The following is a 25236-nucleotide window of genomic DNA, read 5'->3' on the forward strand; positions in this document are numbered from 1 at the left end:
GCCCTGGTGGCGGCGCTGCCCGGCCGGAAGTGCGGCGCTTTGTGCGGCCGGCCTGGGGCGGCGCCAAGGTCGGGCCAGCGGCTGGGGGTCGCCTGACGCCCGGGCCGTGGGGGCGGCCTGGCGGCACCCGCGGCGATAACCCAGGCTGTGCTTTGGGACGGACTGGGCCGCTGGGGGCCCGAGGGAGGCGTAACTGGGCGCGGACCGGCGCGCGGGCAGGTGCGGTGTGGGAGGCGGGGGACTGTTGTCCAGGTGGCCTTGGAGAGGTGGAGTCCGCGCACAAGAATGTTCTCTGGGCCTTTGTGAGGTCTGACTTAGTTCAGGTCAGGAACACGGATGAAAAATGGGGAAGCAGCAGCGAGTTGTTTTCTATAACTTAGATTTGGGATTGTTGTGGTTGCAGTCATTTCGAATATGTAAACTAGTCATCTTGTCTATCCACAAAGTAAAAATGATTTGTTTGCCTGGCAGACGCTTCGTGTTTGCTCTCCAGCTTGAAAGGCTTTTTAAATTTCTTCAGAAAGGACGTTTCGTGGCTCAGTTTGGGTTAACTTTAAAGAGATGTATCTTTGCCGCATGTCCACAAACGGTATTTTTCTTTTACAGCGTACTCAAGTGTGCGTCTTAATGGGCCGTATGAGTTAATGTTTTATTAAAGTCATACATAAAAGTATTCGGGAGTGTTTTGGCATGCAAGAAAATTTTTAAGTGAAAAGGTTAGTCTCATTCCCACACTTTAAATTTTCAAGTTATCCTTGTGTAATTTGAGATTATTTTCTCAAATAATTACGTGAAAAAAGTTAAGTTTTTGCTTTAATAGAGATCCATTTTGCAACTTTGGTAAGTAAAGAAGTAGTGAATTATTTTTGCTTCTACAGCCATTTGGACAATTTAAAGCTCTTTTTCCTAATGCTGAAGCTACTGTAGTGCACATTGAAGATTTCCCTTAAGCTTTATAAAGTGGGCTTGCTTTGGTGGGATTATTTGCATGTTACTTATGTTTAGTTGTGTTTGTGACTAAATGGAAGATAAAGTTTGGTAGAGCTCCCCAAAGGCGTTAAGAGTAGGAGACAACCGACCCCAGCTGCCTGTGCCTTCTGATGGGTGTCCTAGTGCAGTGATTGCTCAAAGTGTTGAGCAGGTAGCATCCCCCTCCTCCTGGCTCCATCCCCTGGAAATAGTGGAAAGATTGGATTGCGTGTGTGAGGCAAGTGCTGGCAACTTAGGAGGAAGCACCATCTGCTGCTGTTGGTGCTCCTGCCCTCTTATCAGGCCCTGATAAGTTTGTTAGGAATTTTTAGTTACTGTTCTGCTCTACACCTGCCTTTCAGCTCATTTCCACTTTAAGAATTGTAATGCCAAAATTGCTTGAATTTTCAAACATTGTGAAAATTGGTAAAGGTAGAGGATTAGAGTTGGAAAATAAGAATTTATGTGTATTTTAAAATATTATTTTAATTTTTTATATATTCTGTAGTTTAAAGGGCAATTTTATTTCTCACATAAACAGCTTCTTTTCCTAGATCAGTTAAGAGCACGTTTAAAACAACAGTACACTAGTGTAGTAGAGTCACCGTTATTTTTCTCACATCTGTGTTCCACTCCATATGTATGTCTTTGAAGTCTCTCCAGTCCTGTGCAGAAATACATGAATTTCTTCCGATTTCTACCTCAGGAGTGAAGGAGTGAAGGTAGAGTTTGAGGGAGTTGAGAACTTTCTCCTTCTTTAAAAAAAAGTTTATTTTGAGAAAGAACGAGTGTGCACACTTTAATTTTTTTATATTTGATGAGTGGATATGAAAGCTGAACCAGTCATCATCATCACAAGTCAAACTATTTAACACCACATGCATCCTCATGTGATAGAATTACTCCACATCACGCAAGTAGTACTGCTACAAAAAAATAAGTCTGAATCTATAGATCCTATATAACCAATTTCTAGTTTCCAGAGACATTACAGAGAAATGCCCCAAAGTTGGGGCATTCTAGGAGACAGTTACTTTCATAACTAAAATCTTTTGAGAGTTGTTTTCCATATAGGTCAAAATCCAAACAAAATCCACCTAACGGCTTGTGTGTCTAAATCTGTTTTAATCTAGAACTGCCCTTCCCACCACTCTACCTTTTTCCAGACCATTGACTTACTGAAGAAACTGGATCATTTGATTTTTAAAATGCCCCCTTTTGGTTTGTCTGATTGCTTCATGATGTTCATTCTGTTCCTCCAGTTTCTCTGTCTGTAAACTAGAAGTCAGACTGTGTGTTTTGTAGCAGTACCCCTTAGGTAATGCAGAGTGATTCTGTTGCATGAGGATGTATGTGGTGTTAGTTTGACTTGTAATGATGATGTTAAGATTGGCCGGTAGGTTCAGCTTTCAAATCCACTAGTCAATAAACAAGTGTTTCAACAATTCTGAGTTATGTATTTTTTAACTTTATTTATTTTGAGAGCGAGAGAGAGCGAGCGAGCATGTGCAAGCAGGGGAGAGGCAGAGAGGTGGGTGGGAGAGAGAGAGAATCCCAAGCAGGCTCTGAGCTGTTAGTGCAGAGCCTGGTGCCAGGCTCAGTCTCACAAACTGAGATTATGACCTGAACCAAAAGCAAGAATCACATGCTTAGCTGACTGAGCCACCCAAATGCCCCTAAATTCTGAGATGTATTTTAAATAAATGTCTCAGCTTCGTTTTCTTTTTAAGTAAGCTCTGCGCCACTATGAGGCTTAAACTCAACCCAGAGATCAAGAGTCACATGCTCTACTTATTCAGTCAGCCAGGCACCCTTCAATTTCATCATATTCATTGCTGTGAAAAGTTACATTTTTTATTAGATGGTTCTTCTATTCAGGAACATTCAGAAGATACATATAAGCTACCTGTGTGCCAACCATTGGTGAAATGCAAGGCAGCAGAGCTGAGAAAATTATTTTCTTTGTCCTTGAGGCTTAGCATTTTGGAGGAATCCCATTATTTGAAAAAGTAACCTAAGAAGCTTTTTGACTTAGTTCACAGTTTGTCTTTATATTATTCAGGCCTTTTTATTGAATAAGAGAGGGAAGTGCAACATTTTCTTTCATCAATCTTGTTATATGTTATATTTTCTTAGCCTGTAATTTTTAATTCATTAAGACTTCAATCACTCTAGGAAACATTATTATCCTCTGGGGAACTAAAAGTGCTTTTAGGAACTATAACTTCCTACTAGTTTGGAACTTATGGTATTGATGCAATTCTGTACATTTTTGGTGACAAATGTATAGTATAATTGTGTTATTGATGTACACCGTGAGATCCTTATGGAAGGAGAGCCTTGTGGTATTCAGTGCTTCCCTGAGTAATTTAGAATTTTTGGCTGTTATAAATAATGTTATAAACATTTGTGTACAAATTTTTGTGTGGATGTATATGTTTTCATTTCTTTTGGGTATTTACCCAGGAGTAGAATTACCAGGTCATATGGTAACTTTTGTGTTAAATTGCTATGCTATTTATGAGCTTCTTTGCCCACTCCATGACATCTCCTATTCAGCCCCACTTCCATAACCATATTTGCTGATTCCCTACAAGCTCAATTGCACAATATTCCTGAAGTGTATCTTCCATTTTCTCACTTCTGTGACTTTTTGGGATTCTACTTGTCCAGATTCTACTTGTCCAGAACTTGTTGGAAGTACCACCTCTGTAATCAGGTTTTTCTGATCATTCATTCCCCCCTCACCTGTTGAATTTTTGCTCTCTCCCCTCAACCCCTCAGAACATATGGCTCTTAATGTGGCTGTTACTACTATTTCCTATATATCACCATTATTCATCTCTTTTGTCTTTTAGGACCTGGTTGTCCAGTACTATAGCTGTCACCTAGGTGAAATTAAAATGCAGTTTCTTTTGTGTGTTAGCCACATTTCAAGAGTTCACTAGCCAGCCATTAGTGGCTACTTTTACATGGACAGAGTAGCCATATGTTTTCTTTACAGAAAGTTCTATTGGACAGCACTTTCCTCAATTGTAAACTCACAACTGGAACTGGGACTTGCTTTTTTTGGTTTTCTTTGTGGCCTTTGCATAGTGCTTTGCTTCTCTCTCTCTTTTTTTTTTTTAATAGTTGTCAAGTTGGTTTCCATATAACACCCAGTGGCTTATCTTGAATTCAATTGAGAAAATGAAATTAGATCCTGGCACAAAATAGAGAAATAGTTTTGGAGAGTATTCACTTTCTCAAGAGATCATAGTTCAACTACAGAGATAGATGGCATCTGTGAGGTCTTCCACAATTCTTATGTTGTACATCCACTAAGAATGGATTTAAAAGTGCAGGATGATAGGGATTGGCAGATGCTAATTTTTTTTTGCCAGTTTGCTCATTCTTAAATAATTAGTTCTCCTGCTTTCTATGCCTTCCTATTATTTTCTGTCATCTATGTTGTAGACATGTGCTGCTGTCCACTGTGATAGCCCCTGGCCTCAAATGACTATTTAAATTTAAGTTGAGGGTGCCTGGCTGGCTCAGAGCAGTGTGCGACTCTTGCTCAGGGTCCTGAGTTCAAGCCACACTTGGGTATAGAGATTACATAAATAAAAAACTTAAAAAAAAACAAATTTGAGTCAGATAAAATTTAAAAATCAGACCTGCAGTAGCCAAACCATATTTTTGAGTGCTCAGTAGTTACTTTTAGCCAGTGGCTGCCATATTGGAAGGCACAGAGAACATCTTCACAGTTGCAGAGAGTACTCTTGGCCCGTACTGATCTAGACTTACCTCTTAGCTGTAATTGTGGATGTCATGGTAAAGTTGGCACTGTGTTTTGTTTTAGAAGTTTTAAAAAAAGTGAATTTTTCAGATAGTGAATATCCGAATCAGATATATTTCTTATTTATTCCTAATTTAGACTAGAGCTTATTACAAAGGTCAAGTATGGGAGGGACTTTATTTTTGTGTGTGTAATGAGCTACTTGATTATGAATATGCTATGTGAGTCAGGTAAGCTGAGACTTTGAGGATTTTTGCAATATGTCTTTGTAATGGAATTTGATACCTACCGTGTTTGAAAGTGTATGTGTTTTTTAAGAAAGTCAGCAGGTACTTGCACCTGTTTTGTGCTACACACTGTTTTTGGTGCTGGAGGTATTGCAGTAAATAGGACCAAGTCCCTGTTCCCTGTTTGTATGGGGCCACTTTCTAATTGGGGATGTAGTGAGGGAGGCAGATATTAAACAAGTAAATATATGTATATTCTATTTACTTTTTAAGTAAACTTCTTAAGAGCAGTTTTAGGTTCACAGCAAAATTGAGCAGAAAGTACAGAGAATTCGTATATACCTGTTGCCTGCCATTTCCCCACCCTGTGCTGTTTTTATTTTTAAATTTAAGATCTCCTTAATCTTTACTACCATGTAGATCAGTGAGTGACTTACTGATTGAGGAATACAGAATAGTATTAATTGAACTCACTTTCAGAATACATTGAGTGGTAGAATTCAGAGGAGCTTGCTGAAGATACTGATGAGAATCATGTTTCTATTGAGGAAGGTAAATTAATGGTTGTAGCTGTGTAAGTTGAGCTTTATGGGAAAAAGTTTATGAAAAAACATTGGATGGATTAATAGAGTTGCTGAGCTGTAGCTGATTTGTCTTTTTAAGAAAAATATATATATTTAACAAAAGTTATTTAAGAAACAGAGAAAAGTGCCAAAAGAATACTGACCCCACCCCACTAGAGACAACCTCTGCTCATATTTTTATATTCTCCCAAATCTTATCTGTTTGTGTTGGAAGTACACATGCCTGTACTACATGTGGGTGCAGATTTGAGTTCATACTATAAAGCAGCATCGTTTTCTTTTTTCCATAGAACATGTCAGTCATGTTCTTAAACACTTTAAATAAAGTATATGTATAATATTTCATATTCTGAATAGATCTGTTTTACTTAACTAGTCTTTGTTATAAGGACATTTAAATTATAAGGACAGGGCCATAGAGCACTTTTTCCCTTAACTTCCTATGGACTGAAGAAGCTGTGAAGGAAAGTTTACAGTGTTAGGTGGGTGCTCATCAGGACTTCTGGCTTTCCTTTTCTAAGTTGATTGGCAGCAGTATGAAATGCCTTGTTTTTAGTAGACTAGAGGAGGGACTCTTGCTATCTGCTCTTTTAAGACTGATGTTGGAGAAAAATTGGAGAATAAAAGTGCTTAGCTAAATCACTTTTTTTTCCTTTTTAGTTCTTGAAATCATGAATCCTGTTTATAGCCCTGGTTCTTCTGGGGTTCCCTATGCAAATGCCAAAGGAATTGGCTATCCAGGTAAGCAAGTAAACCTTTGTTTTGTTACAGAACTTTGAACACCCAATAAATTTCCTTGTCACTAAGAATGCCTTGAGTTGACAAACTTAGCTCAAAGTGAGTTACAGAAGGAAGAAAATGTTTTGGCTCATGGAACTGAAAAATTAAGAACTAGGACTGGCTTTGGTCAAAGCTTGATCTGGTGGCTCCAACAGGTGGTGCTGGGATCTAGTTTCTGCCTCCTGGACTCAGCTTCACTTCCTCAGGATTGGCTCAGTATTGGTCATGGGTTACCCTTCTCCTCATTGTGGTCTCTCTGTAGTGTTCAGCCTCTCCCAGTAGTATACTGAATATGAGCCTCTCTATATCTGCTCTGTAGGAAACCCCCCTGGGCCTTCCTCTTCTCTATTCAGACCAGTCCTGGGGTATGTTCTGATTGCACTCAGCTTCCATCCCTGGGGCAGGGAGGGGATTCTACTGATAAATTTAGGTCTGAGGCATATCCCTTTATTAGAATACTCCCTTATTGGAGTCAGCTAGTCAAACTTGGGCTGTGAGGGAGGCAGTAAAGCAAATTTGGGGGAGTAGAAGCTGGTTGGTTGAACATAGCAAATGGTCAGCCTAGTTGGTGACATCTAACATGGAGTAATTATTTGATTTTTTTTATTTTTAAATTTTGTTTTTAATTTTTTTTAAATTTTAGACAGCAGGTGTGAGCAGGGGAGAAGAGCAGAGGCGGAGAGAGAGAATCTGAAGCAGGCTCTACCTTTAGCCTAACTCAGGGCTAGATCCCATGACCCTGGGATCATAACCTGAGCCAAAATCAAGAGTCGGTCGCCCAACCCACTGAGCCACCCAGACATGCCAAGGAGTAATTCTTTCTTTCTTTTTTTAAAATTTTTTTTTCCGTTTTTTATTTATTTTTGAGAGACAGAGACAGCACGAACAGGGGAGGGTCAGAGAGAGACGGAGACACAGAATCTGTAACAGGCTCCAGGCTCCAAGTTAACTGTCAGCACAGAGCCTGATGCAGGGCTTGAACCCATGAACTGTGAGATCATGACCTGAGCTGAAGCCGGATGCTTAACCGACTGAGCCACCCATGCACCCCAAGGAGTAATTATTTATAATGTTAAAAATTTTTGTATAGGTTTTGATAATACAGTGGAACAGATACCCTTAAAATCTTGTTGCTAAAAAAACTCTAGAAAATTTAATAAAACATTTAGAGATGCCTGGGTGGCTCAGTGGGTTTAGGTTATGCCTTTACGGTTAGGGAGCCCCACTTTGGGCTCTACTGTCAGTGAGAGCCTGTTTCAGATCCTTGTTTCCCTCTCTCTCTGTCTCTCCCCTGCTTGCATGCTCTTTCTCTCAAAAATATTTTTTAAAAATTGAATAAAATCATTTAAAAACTGTATAACTGAACTTGGCAGCGTAGTGAGCAAAATGTCTGTAGCTAAATATGAAAGTGACATCAAAACCAGTGCATTTGGCCATTGAACCGATAATGAGCTTGTCCTAGGGGCACTAGCTAATTGTTGGTTTTAACAATCCACTTGGGTACAGGAAGTGAGGCTTTAGGCCATTGTGAGGCTGAGAGTTGAGAGTGGGACCCTCATCAATCTTATTCCTCCAGAGAGTCATACTCCCTGGGAAGAGGTAGAGTAAAACAATTCTTTCACTGCTTCCACCAGGGAATTTTATCTCTGCTTGGACTCTAGGAAGGGGAAACTCTTTCCAAAGACTTTATAACCAATCAGGGATGTTGGAGGCTCTACTTTGTATTACTCAAACTTACCAGGAGGTCCATAATTGAGAAACTAACATAAAAAGTGGTCTGCAGCCTGCATTACCCCCAAGCATCTGACAGCAGCAAATGCAGAACTGCTCTGGAGGCATATGTTCCCATTCCAGGTTGTGTGGGTTTCCCACAAAATTCTGCCTATTAATAGTGCAAGTAATAGTCACTAGTCATGATAGACTGCAGGTAATGAACATCAAGTAGAAACTACATCACACAAACAAGTTTAGAATAATTGAAGGTCTAAAAGAAAGAATCAGAATGTAAGAGGGGAACAAGACACTGAGGGGGGAACATAAAGAACCAAAGGAACTTAAAAAGGAATGGCATTTGAAAAAAATTCAGGTTAAATTACAGGTAAAACACTGCTAAATGGGGGAACCAGGAAAATAAGGAAAGCGGGGGAGGGCTAGAGGAGAGTAGTTGAGAAATCAAGATGTCAGAATGAGAGAATTAAGAGCTCGTAAAGGTTGAATAGAGAGACTAGAAGAAAAGGAGTGACCGAATTTTCCAGAATTGATAAAGGGAAATTTAGTAATAAGATCTACTGTCTGTAAGTCATGAAACTAGTTTAAATAGAAAGCCAGATAGCTGAGGAGAATCCTGGGTGATCTGGAGCAAGAGAAATTGGCAAAACCCTGTAACAGTCTTTCTAACAAAACATTGATTGCCTTTCATATTCCAGTTCTGTGCAAGGTACCCAAGTTCTGTTCCTGTTCTTTGGTTGATCAAAAGCAGGGATTGGAACATATATCAAGTTCTAGGTGTAGTATATATTTCAGGCTTTGTGGGTCTTTGTTAATGCTACCCAACCCCGACTTTCCAGAACAAAAGCAGTTAATAGACAGTAGTGAGTGTGTGTTTCAGTAACACTGAATAGGTTTATTTTTTTTTCCAAATATCAGTGACTCTTCATGTATTTTTTTCCCCTGCTCTCTTCTCTCTTGGGACTTACATTTATAAGTGTATTAAATCATTTTACTTTATTTCTTATCTCATGCATCTTTTTTGTCTTTTACATTTTTTTCCTCTGTGAGCTTTAATGTGGATGTATTGTATTAATCTGCTTCTATTTCACTAAGCCTGCTATTTCTTCTCCAGTTTGCTATAAAACACATTTATTGAATTAAAATTTTTTCATGTATTCCCATTTTCTCTTTTCTCCAGTATACTAATCACAGTTATCGTAGAGACCTTGTTTGGTGACTGCAGTCTGTAAATCACCTGTGGGTCTGTTTCTGTTGTTAGTTTGTCCCTTTTTTTTTGTTTGTTTCTCTCTCAGCCATGTGGTCCTGTCTAGGTATGCCTAGTGTTTTTTCATTCAATGTAGTAGAGTGTATTGTTGGTGGGCAGTCCCTATTAAAATAACACCAGCATTCTTCACAGAGCTAGAACAAACAGTCCTAAAATTTGTATGGAACCAGAAAAAACCCTGAATAGCCAAAGCAATCCTGAGAAAGAACACCAAGGTTGGAGGCATCACAATTTTGGACTTCAAGATGTATTACAAAGCTGTCATCATCAAGACAGTATGGTACTGGCACAAGAACAGACATATAGATCAGTGGAACAGAATAGAGAACCCAGAAATGGACCCATTTGAATTGTTAATTCACAGAACACAAGCAGGGGAGGGACACAGAGAGAGGGAGACACAGAATCTGAAGCAGGCTCCAGGCTGTCAGCACAGAGCCTGATGTGGGGCTTGAACTCATGGACCGTGAGATCATGACCAGATCGAAAGTCACATACTTAATTAACTAAGGCATCCAGGTGCCCAATATGGGGCTTGAACCCACGAACTGTTGATATTGTGACCTGAGCTGAAGTTGAATGCTCACTGACTGAGTCACCAGGCACCCCAGCTGATCTTTGGCAAAGCAGAAAAGAATATCCAATGGAATAAAGATAGTCACTTCAGCAAATGGTGCTGGGAGAACTGGACAGTGACATGCAATAGAATGAATCTGGACCACTTTCTTACACCATATACAAAAACAAATTCAAAATAGATGAAAGATCTAAGGACAGGAAGTCATCAAAATCCTAGAAGAGAAAGCAGGCAAAAACTTCATTGGCCTCAGCTGCAGCAGTTTCCTATTCAACATGTTTCCGGAGGCAAGAGAAACAAAAGCAAACATGAACTATTGAGACCTCATCAAGATAAAAAGTTTCTGCATGGCAGAGGAAACAATCAGCAAAACTAAAAGGCAACTGATGGAATAAGAAGATATTTGCAATAACCTATCAGATAAAGGGTTAGTATCCAAAATCTCTAAAGAACTTACCAATTCAATACCCAAAAAACAAATAATTCAGTGAAGAAATGGGCAAAAGACATAATAGACACTTTTCCAAAGAAAACATCCAGATGGCTGACACACATGAAAAAATGGTCAATATCACTCATCATCAGGGAAATAAATACAAATAAAACCACAAGATACCATCTCACACTTTTCAGAATGGCTAAAATTAACAATTCAAGCAACAGCAGATGTTGGTGAGGATGTGGAGAAAGAGGAACCTTTTACACTGATGGTGGGACTGCATACTGGTGCAGCCACTCTGAAAAACAGTGTGGAGATTCCTAAAAAAATTAAAAATAGAATTACCTTATGACCCAGCAGTTGTACTACTAGGTATTTATACAGAGGATACGGGAGTGCTGATTCAAAGGGGCACATGCACCCCACTGTTTACAGCAGCATGATTGACAGTAGCCACAGTATGGAAAGAGCCCAAATGTCCATCGACTGATGAGTAGATGAAGAAGATGTGTGTGTGTGTGTGTGTGTAAAAATACACATGATGGAATATTATTCAGCAATGAAAAAGAGTGAAATCTTGCCATTTGCAGCAACTTAGATGGAACTAGAATGTATTATACTAAACAATCAGGGAAAGACAAAGACTTCCCTCATATGTGTAATTTAAAATATGAAACAGATGGACATGAGAGAGGGGAAGCAAAAATAATATAGGGAGGGGGACAAACCACAAGAGAACAAGGGGTTGCTGGAGAGGTTTTGAGTGGGAGGATGGGCTAAATGGGCAAGGGGCATTGGGGAGAACACTTGCTGAGATTAGCACTTGGTGTTATATGTAGGGGATGAATCACTGGATTCTGCTCCTGAAGTAGTTATTGTATTATGTGCTAACTAACTTGGATGTAAATTAAATAAGAATTGTAGGTGGTCCAGTTGATGTCTTCCTTTGTGAGGCAAGATAGCATGCTGATTGAGCTTTTTTTTCCAACCCAGCTTTATTGAGATATGATTGACAAGTAAAAATTATATATATTTAGGTTCTACAACATGGTTTTTTTGAAAGGTGTATATGATGATTTAATATATGTATACACAGAAATGATTACCATAATTGTGTATCTTCAAATGTCATCACATTTGGAGATTAGGGTTTCAGCATATAAATTTTGGAGGGGACACGAACATTCAGTTCATAGCATGCCCCCACACCAACATGTCCATATATTTTCATTTTTCTTTCTGTTACACAAAAGGTAATGGACACAGATGGAATTAGAAGTGGGCATTTTGGGGGGAGGGATAACACTTGTGAAAGGTCTAATGAAGAGGAAGCAGAATCCAGTAGAGAGAGCTTCAGGACTGTGCTACAATTGCTGAAGTCTTAGCCAGCTCTTGGGACAGCCATGAGGGAAGGATTGGTGGTTAGAGGGGGCCCTCATTAGGCAGAAGTGGCCCTGGGAGTCAGCCCACATACTTCCCTTGGCTGAACAGGGGGTTCATTTCTGGAATAGAGATGCAGGTGGTGGTGTTCACTTTGCTTTGTCAACTTAAGATATAGGAGTCATTCCATTTTGGTTTTTTATTATATTTTGCGTAATGCTGCTGTGTGATCTTTTATCTTGTGGGGTTTTCAGAGTTTATTCAACCAGTTCTTTGGACAGATGCTGATTGAAGTATTTTGGTATTCCAGCAGTATTGCAGCTTATGTTGATTGTGGAAATTATCTCCGGGGTGGATTCCTTGAGATGGGATTGCTCGTTGAGAAAGTAAACGAATATGTAATAAAAATTTAAAAAACAATACTGATAATTTCCCTTCCATAGTATTTTTATTGTTTTGTATTCTTACCAGAAGCATGTGAGATGGTGGTTTCCCCACAGCTTTGCCAACAAAGGGTGTTTTCAGCTTTTGGATTTTTGCCAGTCTGATGTTAGAAATGGGATCAGTGTAGTAGTGGTTGGCAGTTCTATCCATGCCATCTATTGATTTTTTTTTTCTCCTATTGGGGTTTTTTTTTTTTTTAGTTTTAAGAATTATTTATATATTAAGAATATTAATTTTTGTCTACATAATTTGCAAGTATTTTCACTTTGTATTTTTTTTTAATTTAGCTTATGGTATCTTGTATTCTGAACTTTTTATTTTCATGAATAAAAGTGATTAGGATTTGGGATCACTTCCAATCTCTTACAAGAGTAGAGTCTGAGTAGTGTCATCTCTAGCTTTCCAGTGTTTCTGTCTCAAAAGGGAGCTAGACTAGATGTTGAAGGAAACAGTCTGTAGTACTTGCTGTGAGGGGCATTTTTAGGAAGACAGTGCTGTGGCCAAGAATGTTGACGGGAATAGGAACGCACAGTGCTTCTCAACCTTATTTATTGGAGCCCTGCAGATTAGAATTAAGGAACTGAAGATGCTACAACCAAGACCAGTTAAAGCAATGTTTGCAAAGGGCTGGGAAGGGAGTCTTTTCAAGGGTTTCCGTGTGGGGGTTTTGTATGACCACAGTGGAAACCTTTGGACTAGAGTAAGTGGGGTCAGCTGTGCTGAGGCCCCAGGTCAGGGTGGTGGTATGTTAGTGGGATTTGGTGGTGTGAGTGGTGTGCGAGTGTGATGTACAGAGGATGTCTTATTGCTGGTGTTTAATTACACTGTTTTAAATACTTGTTATATGGTTTTTCTCTTTCGTTTTAGAGCACAATAATTCATTGTTAGAAGGTTACTACTAATAGTAGTGTTCCAGGAACCTCTTAGACACAAGACATGTACAGGAGCAGATGATGCCCCTGGAGGATTTATTGGTAGAATTTATGGAGAGATGAGGACATTTGAATTTTGAGGGAGTTGTTGCAGAGGCCTACACGATAAGATCTAGGTCAGTAGTATTTAAAATTTTCTTTTTAACTATGAACCTTTAGAAAAGATTTGTATGTAGTTCCATAGTACTGAGATAAATTAGAGCAGCAGGGTGAATTGAGGGCAGGCTCCAGAACCTGCTTGACTTCCTGCTGCTCACAGTTGAGGCCTCTACAGAATTGTACAGGGTTCATAGAACACATTAAAAAGGACCTCCCTACCTTCCTGGTCTTTTTAAAATAGACATTTTAGGTCTGTTTCAAATTGAATCTGCCCTGGATGTCCAAAATGAGTGAATCTGGTAAGCATTTGATCTCCTCACACTGTTTTCTAAGTAATTGGGCAAATGGGAAAGTGATAATCTAGGAAGGAAACTCAAAATAGCTTCCGCTGAGGTAGAGGAGGATCAATTTTGAGTCAGAGAAAGGCGATTCTGAAGCAGAGGATTGTACGTGAGGTGAGACATGGGCACGCACAAGTGGGGATTCTTTGGGAGCTGTGGGTCTGAAGCCCCTGCTTTGCGAGGAGACCTGTGGAGCCTATAGGACTGCCCTGGAGCAGGAGGCGCAGCAGACCCAGGGCAGCCAGCCTGTGCTGGAAATTGTAGGGATGCCTGTAAGATGCTCTGTCCACTTCTACCCGTGACCTCCAGACCTCCAAAGATTCTACTTTGAGCATTCTCAGAATTCTACTCTGTTTTCTCCTTTGTTACCCTCCTACCTTTGTGGTTTTTCACTTTGGTTACTCTTATAACCACAATCCCTTAAATATCCCTAGAAGACACTTTCTCTGAGTCTCCTCAACACACTGTCTTTTGAAGTCTGCTGTTCCATTTCAGCTTTATTTACAGGGGTGGGAAAGAGGAATAGAGGAGGTAACAGCTCTTCATAACTAGTTTGTGACAGACAATAATAAAGACCAGCGAATCTGGGTCATCTTCATTGGCTCTGTGCCCTTGAATATAAGGAAGGCTTTCTAATGCTCCAGCTGTTACATGATGGGGTGTTCTGAAGTGTGAACCAGATGGGTCAGGGGTAGGCCTGGGCATGGGACTTGCAGGGTTCCCTACACTGTGAGGAGGCCAGGAGCAAGAAACAGGCCTCACTGCTGGTGGACGCCTGGTGACCAGGATTTTGACTGTAACACTTTCTGTTTGATACGATGTTTTTGTTGTATTTACATGAATTAGTAGTGGTTGCGGTTTAGTGTTATTAAGGATTCCTCATTTGTAATTACTTGTAATTAGGTTGCTTGCAAGTGGGTTGTGAGAGATTTTTCCCATTTCCGCCTGTCAGTGGTGCCAATTACAGCCCCTTCATCACATGATCTCTTAGCATTCTCATTACTCTTGCTAAGTAGTAAATTATATGATGAAAATCTAGAATAAAACTGCTAAGTTTAAAAGACTTGGTTATGATTGTGACCCATTCTAATTCTGACGAACTGCTTAGCATACATACTGCTGTTGGGGTCCTTAAGTCAGTATCTGGAGAAGGTAAAAAAAACACCTGGGTCTGTGGGAGCCATGGTTGTAAAATTGTGTTACTATTCAAGTGGTAACATCAAGTTCTGTTTTTCTCCAGCTGGCTTCCCCATGAGCTATGCAGCCGCAGCTCCTGCCTATTCTCCCAACATGTACCCTGGAGCAAATCCTACCTTCCAAACAGGTATGCAGCCAGTATGTGCTTGGTGCAGAAATGCTTTGCGTGGCTGAGGAGAAGGTAAAGTGGGTGGGTTTTGAGACGAGCGGGTATGGAATTAGGATTTGGGGTTGAGTCGATTTCTTGGTTCATAAGATTAGCCTTGCTGGGTGCATAAAAGCTTTATTCTTATTGCATATAAAGCTCTAGACACTGCATTACTGATATTTGTCCACAACTTCATTCTAATCACAGGCTGTATGATTATAGGTAACTAGTGCCAGGGCTTGTATTTTTGAAATAGTATTGATTACTAGAAATTAAAGATTATTTTGCTTAGTTAATAGGTGGAATTTCATGTTGCTAACATATTCAGAGATAACTGGCTTTCCTGTATTTTAGCACTTTGGTTATAGTTTTATTTTCCAGTGTTCCATTAGTTTCAGGTGTACAGCATAATGAACACAAATCTGTAAGTTACTCTGTGCTCAGTGTGCAGTTACCATCTGTCATCAGACAACCCTGCTATAGCCACGGATTATATTCCCTGTACTCTACCTTTTATAGTTTTAAAAGTCTTATTTCCTCTGCATGAGAATATTTTTAGATTTGAGACATCAGTGATAGAATTGAAAGTTAACGTGGTTTGGGTCTTAACCTTGTAAAGAGAGTGGGACTTCCTCTGTGAGCTTGTGTTCTGCTGTGGGCTCGTTCCAGGCTCTATTTGCCCAGATGGACTTTGTGATTCTGCTGCAGCAGGAGTCCACACTGACCTGCAGTTTGGCCTTATCAATCTGCTGGGGTGCTCCTCTTTTTTTATCTCAGAACTCCTAGCTGCACACAGTTTGATAGAAAAGCAGATAGCAGTATTGTCCTTTCCTTGAATTCTCCTTATTCTGCTAATCATAAAATTCTTCCTTTTGTTACCCTTCTATTATTTTCTCCTTTTCTTTAAAAAAAAAAAGTTTTATTTATTTATTTATTTTGAGAGAGAGAGAGAGACAAAGAGAGAGCATGAGCAGGGGAGGGACAGAGAGAGGGAGAGAGAGAATCCCAACCAGGGTCTGAGTTGCCCGCTCAGAGCCTGTCATGGGGCCCAAACCCACAAACCGTGAGATCATGATCTGAGCTGAAACCAAGATTCAGATGCCCAACCAGCTGATCCACCCAGGTGCCCACCCTTTCTCCTTTTCTATTCCTACTCCGACTGCAATTTGCTCAGCTTGTAGCTCACAGGCTGTGACCTTCTTAGGTTGGCCTTCCTGCTCCCAGGCTTTCTCTCTGGTTCCCAGGCATGCTCCCTGCCTGTTTACACCAGAGTCATGGTCCCAGATGAAGGTTTCCTGTGACTGAAGGTGAGACTCTCTGCTTTAAATCTCTAGTTCTTTGCCACATCAACCTGTTTTTTCCAGAATAGTTTTTGTTTTGTGCTTTTGGGAGCTTTTAATTAACTCTCTCCTACCTGGCAGTGAGTACCTGCTACTTGTTGCCTATATTTTGGGGTCTGTAATAGAAATCCCTTTCCTGGGATCAGCAGTATTATATTATTACTCACTAACAGCTAAATGACACCATTTTTGTAAAACTTCTCACCTTGTGTAACATTTTGAAAATAAGTGTCTTGAGGTACAGATGGCATACAGCAAATTGTATTTAAATTTATATTTAAAGTGTGTGATTTGATGACTTTTGATATATTGCATATAATCCCTAGAGTTGTGACCACAGCCCTCATCTCTAAAAGTTTTCTCCTGCCCCTTTGTAAATCTCCACCAGGATTGAGAAAATCACTGATCTATATTTTCTCTAACGATAGATTGTATTTTTAAATTTTTGTATAAATGAATCATGGAATGTACTTGGGGAGGGTACTATTTTCTTTCAGTCACTGTAATTAACATCCATGTTGTAATCTTAAAAAAATTTTTAATGTGTATTTTATTTTTGAGAGACAGAGCTTGAGCAAGGGAGGGGCAGAAAGAGAGGGAGACACAGAATCCAAAGCAGGCTTCAGGCTTTGAGCTGTCAGCACAGAGGTCCATGTGGGTCTTGAGCCCATGAACCATGATGAGATCATGACCTGAGCCAAAGTCGGACATTCAACTGAATGAGCCACTAGGCGCCCCCATGTTGTAGTCTTTATCAGTAATTCATTCCTTTGTATTGTGAGGTTCCCTTGTAGAAAATAACACAGTTTGCTTACCCATTTCCCAGTTGGTGAACATATGGATTATTTGCAGTTTGAGGCTGTTACAGATGAAACTGCTGTGAAGATCTGTGTACAAGTCTGTGTGGATATATGGTTTCATTTCTCTTAAGTAAATACAAAGGAGGGAAGTGGCTGGTTCTTGAAGCAGGTATATATTTAACTTTGTGAAAAATTGCTGGTCTTCCAAAATGGTTGCACCATTTTATGTTCCCCATCAGCAGTGTGTGTGAGTTCCAGTTCCTTTACATCTTTCCCAGCACTTGGTATAGTAGTTTTTTCATTTTAGCCATCCCAGTGGGGGTGTGGTAATATATCATTCCAGTTTTAATTCAAACTTACCTAATGACTAATAACATTGAGCATGTGCTTATTTGCCATTTGTAATGTCTTTGGTGGAGTGTTTGTGTATCTCTTACACTGTGTGTCACTTTTGAGTTTTCTTATTGTTGAGTTTGAGAGTTGTTCTTCAGATACATGATTTGCAAATATTTTCTTCTGGTCTGTAGCTTTTTTCATTTTCTTAACAGTATCTTTAAAAAAAGTAAGAGTTTTTATTTCTTAATTTATGTGTTTTTTTTAAAAGATTTTATTTTTATTTTAAATAGTCTTCACACCAAATGTGGGACTTGAACTCAGAACCTTGAGATCAAGAGTCACATTCTCCACAGCTGAGCCAGTTGGGCACCCCAAGAGTAAGAGTTTTTAAATTTAAATGACTTGCAGATTATCATATTTGTTCATTTATGAATTGTATATTTGGTATCATTTCTAAGAAATGTTTGCCTAACCCAGATTACAAAAGATGTTCTATTTTCTTGTAGAAGTTTCGTAGTTTTAGGTTTTACATTTAAGTCTGTGGCCCATTTTGGGTTTAGTTTTTGTAAATGATGGTCAAAATGGATTAAAGTTCATTCTTGGCATAAGAATTAGTTGTTTGTGGGGCGCATGGCTGGCTCAGTTGGAGCATGCTAGTTCGAGCCCTGCATTGGATATAGAGATTACTTAAAAATAAAATCTTTAAAAATAAAGAAAAAGGAATCAGTTGTTAGTTATACTATGTATGATCATGCTGCAGACCACCTTAACACATCACATTCTAGAATTTTTCAGAGCAGCTCACTTCTACTTATTTTCTTCTTGGAGTACAAGTTAATGTAAAACCATACAACAAATTTCTGACTCTTTTATTCTTTTACCAAAAAGCTTCAGATTTGTTTGAGGCTGGCAAAGCTCTTCTCCTTGCCCAGCATGTGTAGCTCCCCGAGAGGAAGCTTGGTGTTTGTAGGTCTGGTTAGCTTGCTCCTTTGGGGTCCTTCTGGGTGTCTTCGGTCTTCTCCCATGTATCTCCCTTCTCTTCCAGAGATGGGTCCTTTCTTGCTACTTGGCCAGGACTGCTCTCAGGTTGCTATTGTAAACCAAGAAGCTGGGGCAGGCAGGTGGGAACAATGGGACTGTGGGGAATGGTGACTTCCTCATTCAAAGGGGCATGTGCTGCTAGATGCCAGAGAGTTGTCAGCTGCTAGACTGCTGAAACGGTATTGTCAGACCCTCTGATTTTTAGAAAAGCTGGGAATAAAGATGTATATGAAATTTGTGAATGACAAAATAAACTGAAAAAAAATAAGCTGGGAAGAAACTAGGGATAACGATGTATATGAAATTTGCAAATGAGAAATAAAATGCACTTTAAAGGTCCTTCTGGTGTCCCCTAGTGCTTTCAGGCACCTTACCTGATCTGGACCATGGCTGTGCTCCTGTCTTTTTCTAGGATCTGCTCAATGTTTTCATATTGTGAATTTAAAAATTTTTTAACATTTTTATTTGTTATTGAGAGAGAGAGAGAGAGAGAGAGAGAGAGAGACGGAGCATGAGCATGGGAGGGGCAGAGAGAGGGGGAGACACAGAATCTGAAGGAGGCTCCAGGCTCTGAGCTGTCCGCATAGAGCCCGACGCAGGGCTTGAACTCACAAACTGTGAGATCATGGCCTGAGCCGAAGTCGGATGCTCAACCAACTGAGCCACCCAGGCCCCCATACTGTGAATTTTAAAGCTTTTCTTTTCAGTGGGCCTTTCATCTCAACCAATGAGCAAGCCAGGGTTGTCATTATAAAAAAGTCAAAAAGAAGTTTGTCTCCATTCCTGTTGCTTTCTCAGCCTGCCTTCTCTGGTTCTCTCCGCAGCAGATTCAAAGACAACAAGGGACGTGTAGCACAGGCATTGCGCTTTTGCAGTTCGGCTTTGAGAGCTTGGGCAGTCCTAATGCTGCTTATTCTTCATTCTTCCCTCAGTTTGTTCTCTGTATTTAAGAGACTTTTATGGTTTGCCTTCCTGCCTCTCTATTTGAAACTATATTTTCTCCCTTCCCTTCTCCTCATGGTATTCTGTTACGTTTCTCAAATTCCACATGAGTGAAAACATGATATGTGGTTTTCTCTGATTGACTTATTTCACAGCATGATACCCTCCAGTTCCATCCACATTGTTGCAAATGACAAGATTTCATTCTTACTCATTATTGGCATTTGTATAATGAATTAACATGTTTCTCAGCTGTTTTGTTTGACGATTCTGGCAAGCAACATGCACAGTCAGGCTCCCATGGCCCTGAGGATGCACATTCAAACTTCTCTTCTACTCTTGTTTATAGTCATGAGTATCTGAAATTAATATTTACAATTATCATACAAAGTCATCAAGGAAACATTCAGTTCTTTGTAGTAAGCTCTATTTAAGAGGTGATTTTAACACTACATTACCAAATTTTGGGTATTTTTTTTCTAAGTTCTTATTTTAATTCCAGTAAGATAATATACAGTGTAATATTAGTTTCAGGTGTAGAATTTAGAGATTCATCACTTATTATACAGTACTCAGTGCTCAACAAGTGTCCTCTTTATTACCCATCATGCATTTAACCCATCTCTACCCACCAGGACAGATGTTTTTACTTTGTAAAAAAAATGTTTGTTTAATTTCGAAACAGAGAGAGAGCGAGAGCGAGACATGTGCACACGAGACGGGAAGGAGCAGAGAGAGAGAGACAGACAGAATCCCAAGCAAGCTCTGCACTGCCAGGACAGAACCTGACACAGGGCTGGAACCCTGTGACACGGGGCTGGAACCCTGTGTCACGAACCTCAAGATCATGACCTGAGCAGAAATCGAGAGTTAGATGCTTAACTGACTGAGCCAGCCACCCAGGCACCCTGCCAGCACACATTTTAAAGGGAAAAAAAGTGTTGTTAGGAGTGATGGAGTCATTTCCTTGGTTGCTTGCCCTTTAGGGCTGGATGGATGGAAGATAAATTGGGAAAGACTGGAATTATGTCCGGGAAGTAAGATCCCAGGTTATAAACTTAACTTATGGCAGCCACACAGGAGAGAGAAACCTTATAGTATTACCAGGTTGTGGAGTCATGGGATCTGTTTCTCGTTTAAATTAAAGGTTTAACTTGCACATAGTTTACAAATGACCTCATTCTCCTTCGCATCCCTGTTAGTGTGACCACATGAGCATCCTCTGGTGAGTGGCCATTTTCTTCTGCAACTGCTTTGACCTCCCTGGACCTAGTATCCTAGTTTAGGCCTTATCCTGAAAGTCATTAATCTCCACCATCTTGGATTTCTTGTGCTCTTTCCTTCTGCTTGAGTCCTTGTCTCTCTCAGTTCACTCCAGTTTTAACGGAGGATCCCCTTCAGTAGTTTCCCAACAGAGTATGGGGGAGTCACAATTTTAAGATTTTTCATGTCTGAGGACATTTTGTTCTGCATTCACACTTTCAGTAGTTGGTTTATAGAATTCTGGGCTCACAATGATTTCCTCCCAGAATTTTGAGGATATTGCTTAATTGTTTTCTAGTGTTTATTGTTGCTGCTGAGAATTTTGATACCTTGCTGATGTTTGATTGACAATAACCTGTGTTTCTCTTTGGTACTCTGTAATTTTTTTTTTTTGTCTCCAGTGTTTTGAAATTTCATGGTGTACATGTGTGTTGGTGCAGGTCTTTCCTCCTCACATACATTTTATGATCTGAGTTTTCTTTTTCCTTTTTAAATATTTTAAAAAATATTTTTTCTAAGTTTTTGTTTATTTAAGTAGTCTCTACACAAAACATGGGACTTGAACTTAACCCTGATATCAAATGTCACATGCTCTTCTGACTGAGCCAGCCAGGCACCCCACCCCTGTTCTGAATTTTCTTTTTTTTTTTTAATTTTTTTAATGTTTTATTTATTTTTGATACAGAAAGAGTCAGAGCATGAGAGGGGGAGAGTCCAGAAGCAGGCTCCAGGCTCTGAGCTAGCTGTCAGCACAGAGCCTGACGCGGGGCTCGAACCCACGAACGTGAGATCTGACCTGAGCCAAAGTCAGAGGCTTAACCGACTGAGCCACCCAGGCACCCCCCCCTGTTCTGAATTTTCTAAATAAATGTCTTTTATGCTCAGAAACTTACATAAAATGTGTGTGGTATATAGTACTTTTGAAAGAAATGATCTTTTCTAATATAAAAAGTATTTGGCACCTCACAGCAGTCTGAGAACAGTGGCGCTATTAATGAGCTTTTCCCTTAGAGGCAGTCAGTCAGCCAGGGCGACTGTTGTTTGATGATAGTAAAAGGAGAAGACTGGGCAGTGAATGTATTTATTTTTGTATTTTGAATGGTAGACAAGTGTAACAGTTACTTTAGAAGGCCATGTCAATTTTGGATACTGTGCGATAGAGGTGTGTGTGTATTTTAAGTTTCCTATTTCCTTTTGAGGCTCTCCTGTGAGATCTAGTGCTATACAAAACAACAGCAACAAAAAGAAGGTACTTTGCCTAGCACACACTCAGTTTTTAACTTGATTGGGAGACCGGTTTGTTTTCCTTGAAACTGCTTTGCCTTAAGTGTTGGTTAGAAGGTGCCTGTACAAAAAATCAAAATTTTCTGGTTAGTGTTAGGATATAGCTTATAGATAGAAGAGTATGCTAAAAGATAACATACATTAAAACCCATTGCTGTCATTGGTAGAAATAGTGAGTGACTATTTTTCCAACATTTTATTGTGAAAAATTTCCAGTATACAGAGAGGCTGAAAAATTTCCAATATACAGTGAACTTCTTCATGTGAACTGCCAAGATTCTACGATTAAACCTTCTAAAATTAATTTTTATTTCTTTTTAAGTTTTATTTAAGTAATCGCTACACCTCACGTAGGGTTTGAACTCGAGACCTTGAGATCAAGTGTCACATGCTCCACAGACTGAGCCAGTCAGGTGCCCCTAAAATCAGTTTTTAAAATTAACTTGCTTGAATCATATGTATCTCTCTGTCTATCCTTCAGTCCATCTTATTTTTTAATGTGTTTCAAAGTAAATTTTGGACATCAAATACACTTGACCCCATTTATTTCACTGGGCATGTCATTAATATTTGTTTGCAGCTCTGGGGCACCTGGGTGACTCAGTCAATTAAGCATCTGACTTGATTTTGGCTGAGGTAACGATCTTACACTTGGTGAATTTGAGCCCTGTGTTGGGCTCTGCACTGATATCACAGATCCTGGTTGGGATTCTTCCTCTCTGTCTCTGCCAGTCTCCCATTTGTGCTCTCTCTTTCTCTCAAAAAAAAAAAATATATATATATTTGTTTGCAGTTTTAATTTGGTTTTATTTTCAGGTGAAATTTACATATGCACAAATTTTAAGTGTACCATTCAATTGTATTCTGACAGGTGCATACACCTAGTAGCTTCTTGGAGTCATCACCTTCAACAAAGCATGCATATGAGGCAGGTGTTGCAAAAGAAACCTTAAGAGACCTGGTGCCAACTGAGGGATTTCTGCAACAGTGGGCCTCTGGCCTACATTAGAAGAAGAAAGGAAAGACATTGTAGGTTGACCATTATTGGCTGTGAGTGAAGGACTTCACCTTCACCTTGGTGTGGTTGACCAAGAGTGATTCTGAATCAGAGACCTCTCTGTAGAGGGCTGTATGGCTAGGTTTTCCTTGTTTGGGCTTATCCTGTGTTCCTGGAAGCCTGCTCACGTTGGCGGCTCCATCGTGACGGAGTCCAAACTCCAGGCTCTTTGTATAGTTTGAACAGTGACAGAGTGGTCTTGGACTTTCTTATTAGGAATAGTGATAGGCTTTTTAGAGGCTCTCTTTTCTCCAGTTTTTCATTTAAGTTACGAATTCGTTGCTTGTGTGTTTTCACTTCCTCAAACAGCTTCTTTTTCTGGATCAGTTTATCACATTAGGATCAATGAGATGTTGGTACGTGGTGGGCATGCTTATGACCAATAACATTGATGGAAGCACTCTCTTGTGGAGAGTGCCTGTTTGTTGTTTTCACTTACAGTTAATAGGGTAGTTAAAACGAATTTCAGAATAATGTAGGGAAACCTGGGACCTGGGAGGATCTTTTCACTCTTCAGAGTGAAAACAGAAAGTAGCTGAACTTGGGAGTTGCCTGGTTTGGACAGAGGAGTCAGGACTCCCAGTCAGGTCTGGATTTGTACCTGTTCTGCTACCTGGGACTGGGTGACCTTTTGGACAGTAGCATCTTCATAATGAACACCATGAAGGGCATTCTGTGGAGTGAACCTAGTCACTCAAAGTTCATGACAATTACAAGAAGGACCTCTAGGACCTCTTTATGTGGTTTAAGGAAAGCATCATTTAAAGGTGGTGTGTTTCCTGGAAGTCCTTCATTCTCTTTCTCTTCAATTTTTTTTAAGCCTGTTTATTTAGAGAGAGAGAGGGAGAGAGTATCCCAAGCAGGCTCTGCACTGTCAGTGCAAAGTCTAATGTGGGGCTTTATCTAACAAACAGTGAGATCACAACCTGAGCCAAAATCAAGAGTCAGACCTTTAACTGACCGAGCCACCCAGGCTCCCCTCTCTTAAATTAAAAACAAAATATATGTATACTTCTAACCACAGTCCTATAATGTAATTAAAATTTTTCAACTTTTTTTTTTTAAAGTTTATTTTTTGAGGGAGAGAGAGCATGTGCTTGTGAGCAGGAGAGGAGCAGAGAGAAGTAGGTAGAGAATTCCAAGCTGGCTCCATGCTTTCAGCACAGAGCCCAATGTGGGGCTTGAACTCACAAACTGTGAGATCATGACCTGAGCTGAAATCAAGAGTTGCACACTTAACCAACTGAGCCACCCAAGTGCCCCTAGATTTTTCAACTTTAATTCCTTCCTTCCTTCCTTCCTTCCTTCCTTCCTTCCTTCCTTCCTTTCTTCCTCCATGTTTGTTTATCATTGAGAGAGAGAGAGAGCATGATCATGGGAAGGGCAGAGAGAGGAGGAGACACAGAATCTGAAGCAGACTCCAGGCTCTGAGCTGTCAGCATGGAGCCTGATGCAGGGCTCCAACTCACAAACCACAAGATCATGATCTGAGCTGAAGTCGGACGCTCAACAGGCTGAGCCACTCAAATGCCCCTCAACTTTAATTTCTTAATATTCAGCTTGTTTTTTAAACTTGAGGTATAATTTATGCACAAACACCCACATATTAACTGTTCATTTCAACAGATTTTCACAATTGTACGTACCTGAAACAAAATGCCAAGCACTTTGATGATCATCCCAGATGATCTTTGATCTCCAAACCACCCCTCCTGTTTTTGCCTCCACATTTATATGCTAGGTATTGAAAATGAGATTGTACAATGTGTGCTCTTGTGTGTGTTTATCTTCATGTTTTTTCTTTTTGATATTAGTGTTTATTTGGATATAGCATAATTTATTCTCCTTTTGATGAACATTTTGATTATTTCCCAATTTTTGTCTCTTATGACTGAGTTTGGTGAACACTTTTTTTATCAGTCCTGTTGTGGATGTATGTTTTCATTCTTCTGGGGGGCAAGTATCTAAGAGTGACTTGCTGGGTCCTATGGAAGGTATTTCTGTAGCTTTATGAGAAGTTGTACACTCTGACACTCCCATGAAGTACATGTGAGCCATGTAAAGAATGAGAAATGGTATCTCACTTTTATTTTTTTATTTTTAAGTAGTTTATTGTCAAATTAGTTTCCATACAACACCCAGTGCTCTTCCCCACAAGTGCCCTCCTCCATCACCACCACCTCTCCTCCTTCAGCCCTCAGTATTTTCAGTATTCAGTAGTCTGTCAAGTCTGTCAAGTTTTGCGTCCCTCTCTCTCTCCAACTCTCTTTCCCTTTTCCCCTC

General features: G+C 39.9%; 1 protein-coding gene across 2 annotated transcripts in view; it reads left to right on the top strand.

The window, feature by feature from the left end:
- Nucleotides 1–65: 65 nt before the first annotated feature.
- The window catches only part of FAM168B (family with sequence similarity 168 member B), a 37467-nt gene continuing 12296 nt past the window's right edge, over nt 66–25236 (top strand). Inside the window, exons 1-4 of one of the 2 annotated variants that reach the window (XM_029934807.1) lie at nt 66–219; nt 607–716; nt 6219–6299; nt 14786–14869. In XM_029934807.1, the coding sequence (XP_029790667.1) occupies nt 6230–6299; nt 14786–14869 (154 nt within the window). In that variant the 5' untranslated portion in view covers nt 66–219; nt 607–716; nt 6219–6229. The remainder of the gene's footprint in view (nt 220–606; nt 717–6218; nt 6300–14785; nt 14870–25236) is intronic. The other variant, XM_029934806.1, reaches the window with a different exon arrangement.

Source organism: Suricata suricatta, chromosome 3 (genome assembly GCF_006229205.1).
Source record: "Suricata suricatta isolate VVHF042 chromosome 3, meerkat_22Aug2017_6uvM2_HiC, whole genome shotgun sequence".
Taxonomy (NCBI): Eukaryota; Metazoa; Chordata; class Mammalia; order Carnivora; family Herpestidae; genus Suricata; species Suricata suricatta.